At 38.0% G+C, this 14921-nt stretch overlaps 1 protein-coding gene across 1 annotated transcript; it reads right to left on the bottom strand.

Annotated features, from left to right (window-relative positions):
- Positions 1-4235: 4235 nt before the first annotated feature.
- Positions 4236-12814, bottom strand: LOC128360208 (gastrin-releasing peptide receptor-like). The gene is made up of 5 exons (XM_053320624.1): positions 12507-12814; positions 7023-7374; positions 6131-6244; positions 5906-5908; positions 4236-4517 (listed from the first exon to the last, which is right to left on the bottom strand). The coding sequence occupies exons 1-5, from the start codon at positions 12812-12814 to the stop codon at positions 4236-4238; spliced, it is 1059 nt and encodes a 352-aa protein (XP_053176599.1).
- Between the last annotated feature and the right edge of the window lie 2107 nt (positions 12815-14921).

The raw sequence follows: 14921 nt of genomic DNA, 5'->3' as shown, positions 1-14921 counted from the left end.
ATTAGTTATGTAATTCATGTTATCTGAAATTATTATTATTTTAGGAAAGTTACAGTTACTTTCCATATTGTTCAAAATTAGAATATGCAGAACGCTTTCCTTTAATACAAATTTCAGCTTTTATCCCAAGTACAATCTTTCCACAAAGCTTTCAAAATGACTGGTCCGCCAGGACACCAATACATCAAAACAGAAAACAATAAAGTCATTAGTAATAAACTGATTGACAAAGTTGTGAAAAATTGGAATGATGGAGTAAAGCCCCTGTGAGATATGACAAAAAGTATACTTCTTTTGTTGGCAGGATTAAGTTTAGCTCTCGAGGTCCAAATAAAGAATGAAGTACTCAAGCATGGTACACTTGCGCTCACAGTAGCCAAATAATCCGGATTTTAGGGGGCAAACGTGCTTGGGCACAGTACGATTGCCCAGTGTGAGTAAGTCAGTTACTCAATTCAGCCTTCCATGTGATAATCCTTCTGCGACATTAATTAATGTATTATGTTCCTCTTTGTCTCAGGGTTAACATGTTACTACTCTCTCACACACGCGCACACTCACTCTCACTTTCTCTCTCTCTCTGTCACACACACACACACACACACACACACACACACACACACACACACACACACACACACTTCTGGTGGTAATAGCGCCTTACTAGCAGGTTACTAGGTTTATAACCAACTTCTTCAGCAGACAGCCAGCAACACAGGCCACCATTTCTGACAATCAGATTTTGGTTATTTTTCATTTTTCGCTTCACCTTTTCATGCATTGGGTCCACTTTATTTCAATTTTCAATATTTATATATAATTTTTCAATATTCATATATATATATATATATATATATATATATATATATATATATATATATATATATATATTGACTTTGTTAACCAGTGGTGTCATCATGCATTATCTTATTTTAAAAAACTGTCTTGACTTTTCAGCAGTGCACTGTGAGGACATTGCCACAAAATGAGACAGCAGAGTTAATCGGAGCCGCCTGAGGCTACAGGTACTCATACCTTCTGATTAACCCTTTCATGCCTATATGCATATATTTCAATTAATGTACAAATAAACATAAACATATTGCTGCTTCACTTTCCTACCTACCTGCTAGCATTACCATGCTAATAAAATACCTACCTATAATTCATCCCACAGCAACTCAATAACAATTCTCATTTACATACACCATCTCATTCACACATGGCCTAACATGTCCTTGGTTATGTAGATCTAACTATTTGACGCAACTACTCATGGATTATAATTTACTCAACAGCATATAAAACGCTTTTGAAATATTTACTTTTCAGCTGAGCGACGCGAGAACCATCGCCACCGAAAGACACTGAAGAAGACATTGGAGCCACTTCAGGTTATAGGTACTCATACTTCCTGTTTTACAAACACAATCTTATTTACACATGGCCTAACATGTCCTTTGTTATGTGGATCTAATTTCAAACAACTATCTGATGTAACTACACTCATAGATTGCATTTGAAATATTTATTCTATAACTGAGCGCCGTGAGAACGATCGCCAACAAAAGACGTTGGAGCCACCTCAGGTTACAGGTACTCATACTTTCTGATTACCCCAGCTGATTCATCCCACAGTGCAGATATTTTAAAAAAAACAATGATGTGACCTCTGCATTTTGCTGCTATTCTTTTAATCTTTTACTGTGACTCCTTTAGGACTATTATAAAGGGATTTCAGACATGTGCTAATGTGCTTTTATTAGTCTCAACTAAACTCATTTAATTTATGCTCCTTTCATTCCTTAAATTAAAAATAACAAATCGATATTTATATTCCAGGCTTTCCACTGAATGAGCACGACTAGAACGTGTTAAGTAGATGGTTGAGACCATGCAGGACAGAAATTTGGCGAGGTGCTCACACCACAATTAAACAAACACTATCCAGACTGAATTATACACCCACTCATCACAGCCTGGGCATGATCCTCAACCTTGTGTGAAACACCAAATTAGGACATTGCGGTGTGATAGAGTGACTGTAAATCTAGCATGTGACAGTGCAGGATAATCATGCTCTGTGAAGCCACGGGTGCAGGAACTCTGAGGTGTATACACAGTCAACAGGACTAAGACTGAACATAACCATAGTACAAAGACACCCATGAGTATCCAGCTTCACTATACATCTTCAAAAGTAATGTAGAAAGAAATATTTAGCACAGTAAATGGACCACCATTTTTATTGATTTTATATTACTCTTTTTTTGACCAGTGATAGAAGTGCATGGTGTAACATGTGCAAGCTAAACACCAACAGTTTTAACATTCTGTAAATGCATGTACATTGCGTTAAAACACACACACAACTACAAAAATATAAACACACATTATTAGTGTAATCCAAAGATACAAATATGATTTCAAATGCACACATTTACATTCACTGTTTAGTTTTCACACTGTGTGCAACTGATACCCAGATCAATAAACATTCTGCAACCAGAGAACAACTAACATTTAAATACATAGCTGAACTTCACAGTTATCACAGTATCTGACATTTAGTAATATTGTACATATACAGTGACAAGGGACAGGCAGAATAATATATAATATACATCAACATTAAGTTGAATGTACACTAATATAAAAGAAACTACACAGCACAATGATTCAACTTTTATATTTTTCTCAACATCAGGTAAAACTTTAATCTGGTACTAAAACTGTAACAAAGTGCTAATGTTTATTATCTAGAGGGGTTTATTTAATTATTTTTAGGTGTCTTTATCTTGATACTACACAGGTGACTCGTCTTTTTCTGCCTTTTCTTACATTACACTTACAAGACTTTTCTTTCTTTATTGTTAATGAAAAATGTTTTTTCACTTAGTTTCATTAGAGATGATTATTGTTCACAGAAGCAAAATGCAGTCCTTTCATATCTTTCCTCTCCCAACTTCTGCACCTCTGTCAGAAGTTGTAAGCTCGGATGAAACCCATAAAGGGACACTCCACCAATTTTACACATAGAGTTCAGTTACAGCCTGCAGAGACAGTTGAATATACCCCAGATTCCAGTTATCTGAGTTTGGCCTTGGAGACTACATACTTACTACAGCCTGCATTACAAACTCAAGATGTGCAGTTTCAAATTCAGGCACAGACTGTATGTCAAAGATTTTATTGTGTTGCATTATGGCGACGGTCAACCCTGTTTCCTAGAAACACATTACATATTACTGATTTGCAACAGGAAATACTTTTTAAAAGAAGTATCTGGCATTTGCAGATAGGTTCAGTCAACACTGCAAAACATCACCTGAAAATGTATTTCCTTTGCTTGTCCACAATATTCACATGCAGAAACTAAAGCATGACTACATTATGGCAATGTTCAGGAATGCACACATGCAATGAATGTTAAGGAAAGATTGTGGGCTTCGTTTAACAGGGAAAACCTCCACAGTGACTTGAAGCACGACACATTTACAGTTAAATGACACATCAACATTTAACCAAAACCACTTTCTTTCTATAATCTCTAACCTTAAAGGGGGCATCTTTGCATGATTTACAAGTCAACCCCCCCTCCTTGGTTACACGGTCAACACGACTGTAAACAGATTTATGTCCCCACAATATGAGGAATAACTGGTAAACACACACACACACACACACACACACACACACACACACACACATATGGCGCTTTTCCACTACATAGTTCCAGCACTGCTCGACTCGACTCGACTCGACACGGTTCCAGGAAGGACCTTTTCCATTACAAAAAGGTACCTTCTCAACGTGGGCGGGGTCATCATAGCACGGCTCCGCGAAACTGCCGTGACTTTGTTTTATACGCGACACAAACACATATGGACATGGAGGCAGTGGTGTACTTGCTGCTGTATGTGGCTTTTGTCACACACAAAATTGAGCCGTATGGCTGTAACGCTGTTGCCGGTATTTAAAAATGCCGGGTTTGATTCTTGTGTGGGATGGCTCATGACTCTTCCAGCGACAACTCTTCTGACCAATCAGTAGCCGGCAGTCTGTTGACGTCACATTTAGTATCGGCTCAGCTCACTTGGAACCTCAGCAGAGCAGGTACTAAAAAAGTACCAGGTACCAGGTACTATCCCTAGTGGAAACGCAAAAACAACCGAGTCGAGTCGAGTCGTGCTGGAGCTGTGTAGTGGAAAAGCGCCAATAGACACACATTTCCCTTACACACAATCCTCCTGATAGACCTGCCTGCCATTTATCATGCTCAGACTTGCCATGGAGTGATGTGTACTACGGACAGAGGTGACACGTGTGTTATAATGTGTCGGGCTCTGTGAGGAGTGCCTGAGGATCATATGGCAGCAACAGCATAGCTGCTGGTTAAACTGCTTCTGGAAGGTCTTGCTCAGCAAGTAAAGGGCAAATGGGTTGAGGCAGGAGTTGGTGAAGGCCAGGATACGAGCCACGACACTGCACACAAAGTGAACCAGCGAAGTGTCCACCTAATGCATGGGAGAGACACAGGAGGTCAAAGAAAGAGGGTTGAGAAAAACATTTTCTCTAAGCTTTCAAGGTGGAGAGCCAGGCAATATGGACCCTAACCCATACAAACATAAATACATAATTTAGATACAAGCAGAATCACAATTTGTGTAATATACCATACCATCTCTATTTTCATCTGGGCTGCCTCCCTGCATGCACAAACTTCTTTTTGAAATAAAATTATATAATATGGCACACTGAGCTATAATGGCCCACTTTTGTAAGTACCCATAAACTTGCTCTGGCAGAGTTTGTGTCACTATGCTCAGATAACATTAGGCAACCAAGAGCATCTACAAGAGGAAACTGTTGTGCAGCATAGGTCCACTGAATCTAGCTAGCCAGCTTTCTCCGTGTATATACAATACCCAGGAGTATCAGACAATGCTCTACCTTTACAAGTTTTAAATCACAGTTGAAGGCATGGCAGAAAACAACCAATCGTGACCATTGAAGAAGAAATGCACGTATGGCCAGAGGTGTGATGTAATCAAATGACATCTGAGAACAACACCTTGAGCTAGTGACGTCATAGCCCTTGATCATTACTGCCCCCTGATTATTCCACCTACGGCTTTTGTCTGAATGTAGACCCTCCTTGTGTTGTGACTCCTTGCAGTTAACATTGTTAACTGTCCACCTAAGAACCACCTCCCCCCACCGAGTTATCATTTGAACTTGCCTGTGTGTCGCACTGTAAAGTCTGAATGCAAATGCTCTCCCTTCCTGCCTTTTGTTTATTTGCTGATCACTGCCTTGGTCTTACTGTATAAAATGCTTCCATTTCATTTGCTCTGGGTCAGTCCACTGTCTCAGACTCACTCTGTGTCACTGTGCTCACCGATATCCTGGGTTATCAATAAATATCCAACACCACAGCAAACTTTGAACAAGGACTTGAGTGATTTTTCTTCAACACCATTAACCACATAGCTAGTAAACAGAGTATTTTATTTTATTTTTGTGTGATGTAATGCTTTAATTGGGTAGTGCTTTTAGTTTTGGATGACATAATCATTATTTACTATACTTGTATTGTACCATTTGATACTAAAACTCTTTTGTAAAATCTGCCTGCTGATGGGTGAACTTTAACCATCTAGCTAACTCTGGGAGAGTCAATAACTGTTTATTATTCCTGTTAAACATTTGTTTGGTTGTTTGTTTCTTTGCTTGTTTGTGTGTGTGTTTCCACACAGACCATTAACAGTTACATAGCTGGTTAATGACTAATTAATTTAGTACATGTCTAAAATATTATATTACAAATGTCACTGTATATTGTATATATTATTGCATGTTATAGTAATGTTTCATATATTTGGTGGATAGCTTAAATCTGTACATACTGTGTATGTATAAGGAGTATAAATGGCAGTAGAAAACAATTGATTTTTATAAACCCAGTCAACTACAGGTATAAATCTGGATCCAAGTTCAAATACAAATAATTTTGTAAAAAACAAGATATACAAAGTAGCTTTATGAAACACAACTAGGGTATACAAACAGATAGAAACATGTAAACAGGTGTACTCTATATAAATATAGAGAAGTGCTTTCTGTCTACCTGGGAGTAATGATAGGAGCGGTATAAGTAGATGGCGTGGCTGGGTAACCAGCATACTGCAAAGAGGCCAACAAACACCAGCACAGTCTTGGCCAAGCGCTTTCTTGATTCAACCTGTTGGTTGTAGAAAAACATTTTTATGATATTATATTTGATTAATCATTATTTAATTAAAAAATAAACTCATCAAAAATGAATGTTACTAATATTTCTGAACCATAAAATGTACAATCCATTGATCAGCTCAACTGAAATCATATTTAGTCATCCATTATTGCAGTCAAAAATCACATTTTCTATCTATTGTGAATATTTTTACTGTTAAAAAAGGGGGAAAAAAGTTTGAGTGGCATGTCAGTGTTTGATTGAAAGTAGGTGACCTGTACTGTAGCCCACTAGTCATGGGCAGACTGGGTGTTGTTAGCAGTGGTGCTCAAGAGTAAGGACCACACCAGCATTTAAACGGACCAAAGTGATGTTTTCAGGTATATTTTATTTGCAGCCGACCAGCTAATTATCTACCTAGTGTACTAACTGATGTAAATGGTGGTCTTTTCTCCTTTGCATGTTTGTCCAAGCTAACGTGCAGGAGAAGGTGTGTGTCCATATTAATAAGTTAGATAAGAAGAGGAGTGGAGCAGGAAGCAATCAGTCATTGTGACCATCTGCTCTGCCTATGATACAATGCTGACGTTACTGCAGAATAAGGTGACTTGCTTGGCTATATGAAAACAACTTCTTCAAATTCCTAGATAGATAACAGTAAATGTGAATTTCTACCATTTAATTTCTTTTTTATTATTGAAGATAAGAAAATGGTTCACATGGCAGACATATATGCTGTAGCAGACAAAAACATGCAATTTGATTTCAGATAAACTTAGACACTGGCCTGTCGCCTTGCATGCACGGTCCCTTCCACAGGCAGGTTGGAAGCGCTAGTCATCAAGCTGTAGGCGATGAAGGTATAATAAACAGATATGACCAGCAGGGGAATGACGTAGAAAATGAGGAAGGAGGCCATGGAGTGGATCTTGGGATGCAGTTCCCCAGCATGGGGATAAGGGGCGCAGGTGATGAAGCTCTCATTAGTGGATGGGATGTTGAAGGTGTGAAGGTCGGAGAACACTGCCTCTGGAATAGCCAAGACCAGTGAGAAGAGCCAGATAAGTGCTGCCCGCAAGACAATGCTGGTAGTAGAGCTTGATGTTTGGATGTCCAGGGGCTTCACAATAGCTCTATACCTGAAAGATAGGGGGGGAAAAGTTCTTATTGTACTGTTGCGATAAAACTTGATTTGAACTGTGTATTATGGCTTGCAGCTTGATGTTTGCAGTTCAGATGTTGGATTTTCTGATTTGATTTAACCCTCCTGTTGTCCTCAGGTCAAGGAAAGGAGGAAGGAAGGAAGGAAGGATGGAAGTAAAGGAGTAAGGAGGGAGGGAGGGAGGGAGGAAGGAAGTAAGGAGAGAAGGAAGGAAGGAAGGAAGGAAGGAGGGAGGGAGGAAGGAAAGGACGAAGGAAGGAAGGAAGGAAGGAAGGAAGGAAGGAAGGAGGGAGGGAGGAAAGGACGAAGGAAGGAAGGAAGGAAGGAGGGAGGGAGGAAAGGACGAAGGAAGGAAGGAAGGAGGGAGGGAGGGAGGAAAGGACGAAGGAAGGAAGGTAGGAAGGAGGGAGGGAGGAAAGGACGAAGGAAGGAAGGTAGGAAGGGAGGGAGGGAGGAAAGGACGAAGGAAGGAAGGAAAGGAAAGGAGTAAGAAGGAAGGAAGGAAGGAAGTGAGGAAAGAAGCATGGAAGGAGGAGGGAGCAAAGAAAGAGGGAAGGAGGGGGAAAAACAAAGGAAAAATTAACTAAAGAGGAAGGAAGGAAGGAACAGTCAAAAGAGATCGGGTCAATTTGACCCAGGAGGACGACAGGAGGGTTAATTTATATATGTATGATTATCTATATTTGGTCTTGATTGTTGTTTGCTGCTCTAGGCTATAGTTGTTTAATTTTTGTGGTTAGGATTAGGGTTAGGATTAGGTTTTAGTTTTCACCAGCTTGTTTTGGTCTTTGTTTTGAATGACATGAGTCAGCATTAATCAGTGTTGAGCAATTCAACAGCCTGGATTCAGACAATTGATCCACACAATGTGTGCTTGAATATGGCATTTCTCTGTCCCAATATGAAGAGCAGCGTGTATTAAATAGAATATCCAGTTGGATAAAAAGGATATTTTTACTCCACTTCTCTTCTCAACACAAAGAAATAGTTGTTACTTCCATAAATATATCTGATATATATCGAGTACTGCTCAGAAATTTCTACTAAAGTATTGCGCACAAAAATGTTACTCATAAATTGTAGTCCTACCAATAGGGGCAACATTGTCCCCCATCACTTACACTGTAAGTGTCGATGTGATTTATTGCAGGACTTTAGTATTAGACTGCATTAGTTCTAACTAGGTGTGCCTAATAAACTGGCAACTAACCGTGGATCCAGCTGAAACATGATGTCAGATTGGTGAATAGTAAGTAACATTGAGCACCTATGGCAATGAAAACGAATTAAATACCCATATAGAGTCACAGGATTGCTACAGTATCTTGGCAACACTGCTCGAGCCATAGAAAACTCTAGCTCCTCCCGTTTTATCAACATTATGTGCATGCAAGGTCAGCCAGAAAAATGCACATAACATTTTTCACATTCATTTTTTTCAGTGCTAAAACAATACATCTGTACAGTTTATCATAGTAATAGATGCCATTTGGACCAATTTCTGTATTAAAATACAAATTAGCCAGACATTATTTCGGTCATTTAAATTCATAAAAAATTGCTTTGGTGTCACATAAAAAGTCCCATCGAATTTGCAGGGTCCCTCTGAGAACAATACACAACTTGTGGCCCTGACAATCTGTATATAGATTTAAAATCCTCACTTGCTCCCTTTTCCAACAATACTATACAATAAAGTCTTTCTTTCACAAAACTCGATTCCAACTTTACCTTTCAAATGCATGTCCAATCTTGCTTTTATCATCTGAGAAACTTTGGTAAAATCCATTCATATCTGAGCTAAAGGACTTCATGGCCTTAACAGACAGTAAGATTTTGGCAGTTCCCATGTCCAGGTGTAAGACTAAAGGTTACAGAGCTTTTGCTGTTTAAGTACCTGAGCAGGTGCTGAGCAGGTAGAGCACAGTTGGTTTTTAGGGTTTCCTGCCGCTGCCAAAAAGAAGCACTATGAGTGATGAGAGTGAACTACAAGAATCAAGTTGCATCATGATAGCTAAATAATAAGTAGATAGTCATTAGAAAGCTCTGTAGAGTCCAGGGGAGATGCACAGTCAGCTACAAGCAACATTACACATTATCATTTGATGCATTGTTACAAAAAGTATGATGACTATGTCTGAGATCAAAATGGTTTGATTTTCTTATTTCCAGCAAGACATGTTTGACTGAGGGCTTAATTAGTTTCCCTTTCTATCCTGGTGGAGATTTCTCCACATACTTTCAAGACAGCACTGACCCATTGTGTTTGTATAACATAACACTGGTAGCTTTTAGCTGACTCTTAACTGTTACCTAGATTGATATATTGTTATTGCATTACAACCATTCATTCAGATCCTTCAGTGAGACCTGGTCCACTTTAGTGATCACGCTCACTGTTGGACAACTGTAACACATCACTGCACTGGTATTGCAAATCATGAAATGTGCTAAGATATTCTTTAAACATCATTTTTATTACACCAGCAGGACACATTAAATTAACTCACAAACATAGAGGACTTCTTCTTAACGAGTAGAATTAAATAATAAATAATAATACATTAATTGAGAACCATGAAAAAGAAAAAGAACAGAAAGACAGAAGTACTTTTATAATTAAACACAAGCTAAGTCTGTTATTGGTGCCCATTTCTTCATAAATACTGCTGTTTTTTGGTCCAGTTTCAAATGTTTCCCCTGACAGTATCATATTCATTTTGACACCCCTTTTGTCTTTAAACATTTTCAGCTACAAAATATATAATTAGCATTAATTGAAATATGTAATTAAAGTACATATCATTTGCAGAAAAACAAATCTCTTCCAATCATTCAACTGCAGGCAGCAGGCATTAGTTCTTGTCTGGGGTTATCCCCATGCCACCACAGTCTTTTTCATTTGTGTCACTACTGGATGCTTCCTCCTCAATGATGCTGCTTGGCATGCTGCCAAAAGACAAAAGACACTGAATTACAGTCACAGGGGTTTGCTGAACTGTGAAATCTCCAGCAGGTAATTAGGACCCATTAGCACTCACCTCTGCAGCAGCCATTTCACCTCAGATCTATTCTTACCCACATGTTGAATGCCTTCCTGCCACTGAAGATACACAATTAAAGTTATTGATAACCAATAATACACAAAGATGCTTATCCAACTAAATAAAGGTACACCTTGGAGCCTTGTCGCTCATTTCCTCTACCCTCACTCCCATTATTCCACAATGAGAAGTAAACAGTGATTACTTTAGCAGAAAAATACTGTAGCAAACTAGAAGCTTGCAGGCAAGTGGCTAGTAAATGACATACATTGTTTTATTTCTGTAACTATAGCTATGATAAATATAAATAAATAAATATTTGTTTTTGCCATTGTGAGGGAAATCCAGGAAGAATTACAGGATTTTTTTTCTTATTGCTCATTAAGAGAAACTGGATACTGTGTTCCAACATGGCACCCCATTCGTTGCCAAAAACAACTGCTAGCTTCCTCTTCCTTCTACACTTTTGGGCCCACAGTGTTAGAGTTCCTTTCTCATTTCTCAATATGTGATGAATGTTGTTTTATAATAATATCAAAACCTTTTTCAGTGTGATTTAGACTGATTTATACTAATGTTAATGCAAAACAATTAGTGTTCTTAAAGATACTTAGATTATAATGTGATCACTTAGTTTAGATGGAAAGTGAACAAACTGCATTTGATTTTACAGTGGTGGGTGCAGTCTGTAGAAATATTGGATTTACACTTTGGTTTTACAACATACACATGTTTTGACATGTCAAGTAAACAGCAGACATCTGTAACATCATGAAAATGCCTTATTCCTTAAAGATACAATCTGCTGCTGGATAACAGATCAGAAAATTATGTCTGCCTTGCATTACAATTAGTGTGTCATCTATAAACTTAGGGCCCTGACAATAAATATTTTTTTAGGCTACCCTTCATATATTTGTATGTATGTAAACGTGATGATTTACGTCCATTTAATCATCTGGAGAGGACTTGCAAAAGACAGATTATACATATATATATATATATATATATATATATATATATAGAGAGAGAGAGAGAGAGAGAGAGAGAATAATTAAAACTGACGTTATCCTGACTTTCATGCTTCAAGTTCCAAAAGCAGTGTCCTACATTTCCCATAACACAACTTGATAGTGTCTGTCTAGCAAATCTGTCACACATAATGCAAAAATGTGTTTACAGATAGCTCGCATGCAGATCTGAGTTTGAAGGTTGTTATGCAACCTTGAAGTATAATGCAAAATTGACTTACCTCAAGAAGGAGAAATACACAACATATGTTCAGCGTTACAGGAAAATAGCTAATGTTGTGAAAGAAAAGACACAGCATGCCATCAAACAGTCAAGCTTTTTTCTTTTTCCTTTTTTTGCAGTTCAAAATAGATGAAATTGAATTAATTCTTCAAATTTTCAATTATTTGATCATTTCATTTAATAATATTAAACTATTTTTTTTTATAGAAAGAAAGATTGTGTAGTCAAAATTGCCTTATTCAAATTATTCGTTTCATCTAGTTTCTTTTGTTCACAAGTTTGTTCATTTTTAATGGCAAGGTCTGATGGGGCACTGCTTAATAAGATTCCTGCTTCTTTGAACGACAAAAACGACGTGTGAAGTCGAGGTAATAAGAGGATGAACAAAATCTCACGCACACACACACACACACACACACAGAGAGAGAGAGAGAGAGAGAGAGAGAGAGAGAGAGAGAGAGAGAGAGACTAAAATATAATTTTCCTACAAGGTTGTTGTTGTAGCCTTTTATGAATTTAAAATGGAAATGTTTTTTCTCTCTCAGGTATTAAAATTGTTCTCTGGTTTTACGCGTGTGAACAGCCTTAAAACAGACGCACTCGGCTCTGCCATGCGTAATATCCCCTGATCAATACACGGATAAATATTTGCCATGATTGTCATGATGAATATGAACTTTGGACATATGTTAAGGTTGTCAACATCAACCAAATGACGTTTGGGTCATTTGACTGGCATTAAGGCTATTTTAAAGTTATGCATGTTATAGGGTTAATATTAAAGATTATAACAGCAAAAACCGTATCCTACCTGTCAGCAGAGAGGGCTGTTAGAGTAAACACAGACACTCCGACAGAGGTGAGCTGAATGAAAGGGATGACTTTACAGCCCACTCTCCCGAACAGCCACTCCTCTGTCAGGTATCGGCTGGCATCCACCGGAGCGCAGGTCACCAGCAGTAAAACATCTCCAAGCGCAAGACTTGACATGAAAAGATTCGGCACATTGCGGATGGATTTGGCAGAGCAAAACGTCGTGATGAGCGTGATGTTGCCGATCAGCCCCAACACACTGATTATACCATAAACTGAAGCGATTGCCACGCCGGTGTACCACATCGTCCGTGCCGAGTTTTGGAGAGAAGTGACGCTGTGCGATGCATTTGAATACAGATATGTCATCTCTCCCAGAGTCAAAGCCAAATAAAAGTGTGTATCACCAACTAGGAGATACACGGGCATGTCCTTTGGGATTTCAGAGAAAAGCCAAAACCAATGTGGTTAAAATTGCACGTTCAACTTCTGAGTGGAGTGCATGTCAGTGTTTGAGCGCTGTAGTCCGCTATAGGGGCTGCCTGCCACCCAGTGAGCTCCTAGTTACACAACATGCACCAATAAATATCAATCAATGTGCGCGCGCGTGCGTGTGTGTGTGTGTGTGTGTGTGTGTACGTGTGTGTGTGTGTGTGTGTGGTATTGAATTTAAGAGAGAATGGTATACATGGGTTCAAAGTGCTTGGGAAAAGTTAAATGTTAGCTTTTGTTTAGGGCTGCAACTCATAATTAATGTGTTGATTGCTTCCTGGAATAATCCATTAGTTACTGTTTACTATCATATATACCATAAGGAAATGTGAAATATTCACATTTAAGGACCAGATATTGATTTTTCCTTAAAAATCGCTCAAACTGATGAATTGATTGTGAATATAGTTGTCAATTAATTGCATTGATCAACTAGTTATTGCAGCTAGTCTTTACTTTTCATACTGTCAAATCTATCATTCATTTTAAATAGTTTACTGTTAAATATTTTGTTGCAAGCAGCTTCAAGTAGAACAAAAAAGTGGATTTACAGCTTAAATTATTTGTTGTTGCAATATTACAATACAGTGTTGTTTTTTAAAACTTTTAACACTGTAATGTATCCTATTAGATTTTTTTTGTGAATATTTTTTCCATTACTGGTCATTGACAATGGATGAGTGACAGAAAATAATGGTGATGTGAAATGACATGCAAAACAGGCCCCTAGATGGTTTTGAACAAGTTATGTTACAATTACATGATCAGTGTCTAAAATGTCAAGGTCACCAGGACTCCCCCAACTGCATAAATGTCTCTCCGGCAGGATGAAGAACTGGATCATGAGCTTAATGTATCTAAAACTGAAAACCTTATACAGGTTGCGACAGAGAGAATAATAAACACACAGAGAGTGTTTAAAATTCAAACAGTGTCTGATAATCAATTCAAGTGGAATATAAACACAGAGGTGATTGTTGAGCATGGATAGCGGCTTCTTAGACTTTATTGCTTCGTCAGTGCAGTCAGTTATTGTTGGTCATTTTTAGCAATCTGCTATTGATTCGTCTTTTCATTTATTTGCCAGATTCACAGCACTTTGCTAAAAAACAGAATCAGCATGAGCAGCACTGTTATTATCTGTTGAATGATTGTTGGAGTGAACTTGATGGATTTGACTTCCTTTTCTTAATTTTCTACCAAACAAATCAATGAGTGCAGACATTTTCACAGTTGCCACCAGGACATTGTTATGCTCCACTGCTTTTTAAAATAGTAATTTTTCATTCTACTATCCATTTGAATAGCTTATTTATATAATATAACTAAAAGCACCTATACTATATATTTATGAATAGCTCATTTAATGCTTAATATTCAGTGTTTTGTCTGTTTATTTTCTGACAGCCAGCTGGGAGTTCATATAGCCTTTTAAATATATTGTTTGTGCTTTTTCCTCTTATTGCCATAATGGAGACTGTGCTGAATAGGTAGAGGCTAGAGATCCCAATCAGGTTAGAAAACAAGCTGTATGTGCGGTGGCAGCACACATCTTTCTCCTCAGCCTGGAGAGAGACAGCAATTTTCTTTCACAGCTTTTTGGGTTTATAAGTGTTCTGTGGAATGATTTAATTTTCTGTGTAAAGTGTGACTGCTGCAAGTTTAATTCCAGTATCATGGACTCATAATTTTGGGACTCTTTGTATTTGGTTCTTTTGGTTTTGGGTCATTTAGTTTTGCTCATGTATGTTATTTGATTATGTTTGAAGGATTTTCTTGCATTCTTAGTTAGCTTGTGGTGTGGTGTACTTGAGTTATATTTTCTGGGACAGTTTAATTCATGCTGGGTTGTTACTGAGAGGTGTTGTGTTCATGGGTTTTGGTTTGTTCTGTGTTTCCCTTATGTGTTCATGTGCTACTC

This window comes from Scomber japonicus, chromosome 1, assembly GCF_027409825.1.
Source record: "Scomber japonicus isolate fScoJap1 chromosome 1, fScoJap1.pri, whole genome shotgun sequence".
In the NCBI taxonomy this organism is placed as follows: Eukaryota; Metazoa; Chordata; class Actinopteri; order Scombriformes; family Scombridae; genus Scomber; species Scomber japonicus.
The sequence above is the reverse complement of the archived record's forward strand: the minus strand, read 5'-3'. Positions and strand labels throughout refer to the sequence as shown.

Bases quoted from the DNA above. Each gene is read 5' to 3' on its own strand.
- LOC128360208 (XM_053320624.1), bottom strand. From the start codon at position 12,814: ATGTGGTACACCGGCGTGGCAATCGCTTCAGTTTATGGTATAATCAGT. The intron at 7,375-12,506 runs GTAGGATACGGT...CCTATCTTTCAG, and splicing joins ACAGCCCTCTCTGCTGACAG to GTATAGAGCTATTGTGAAGC. The intron at 6,245-7,022 runs GCCAGTGTCTAA...TACAACCAACAG, and splicing joins CCGTGCATGCAAGGCGACAG to GTTGAATCAAGAAAGCGCTT.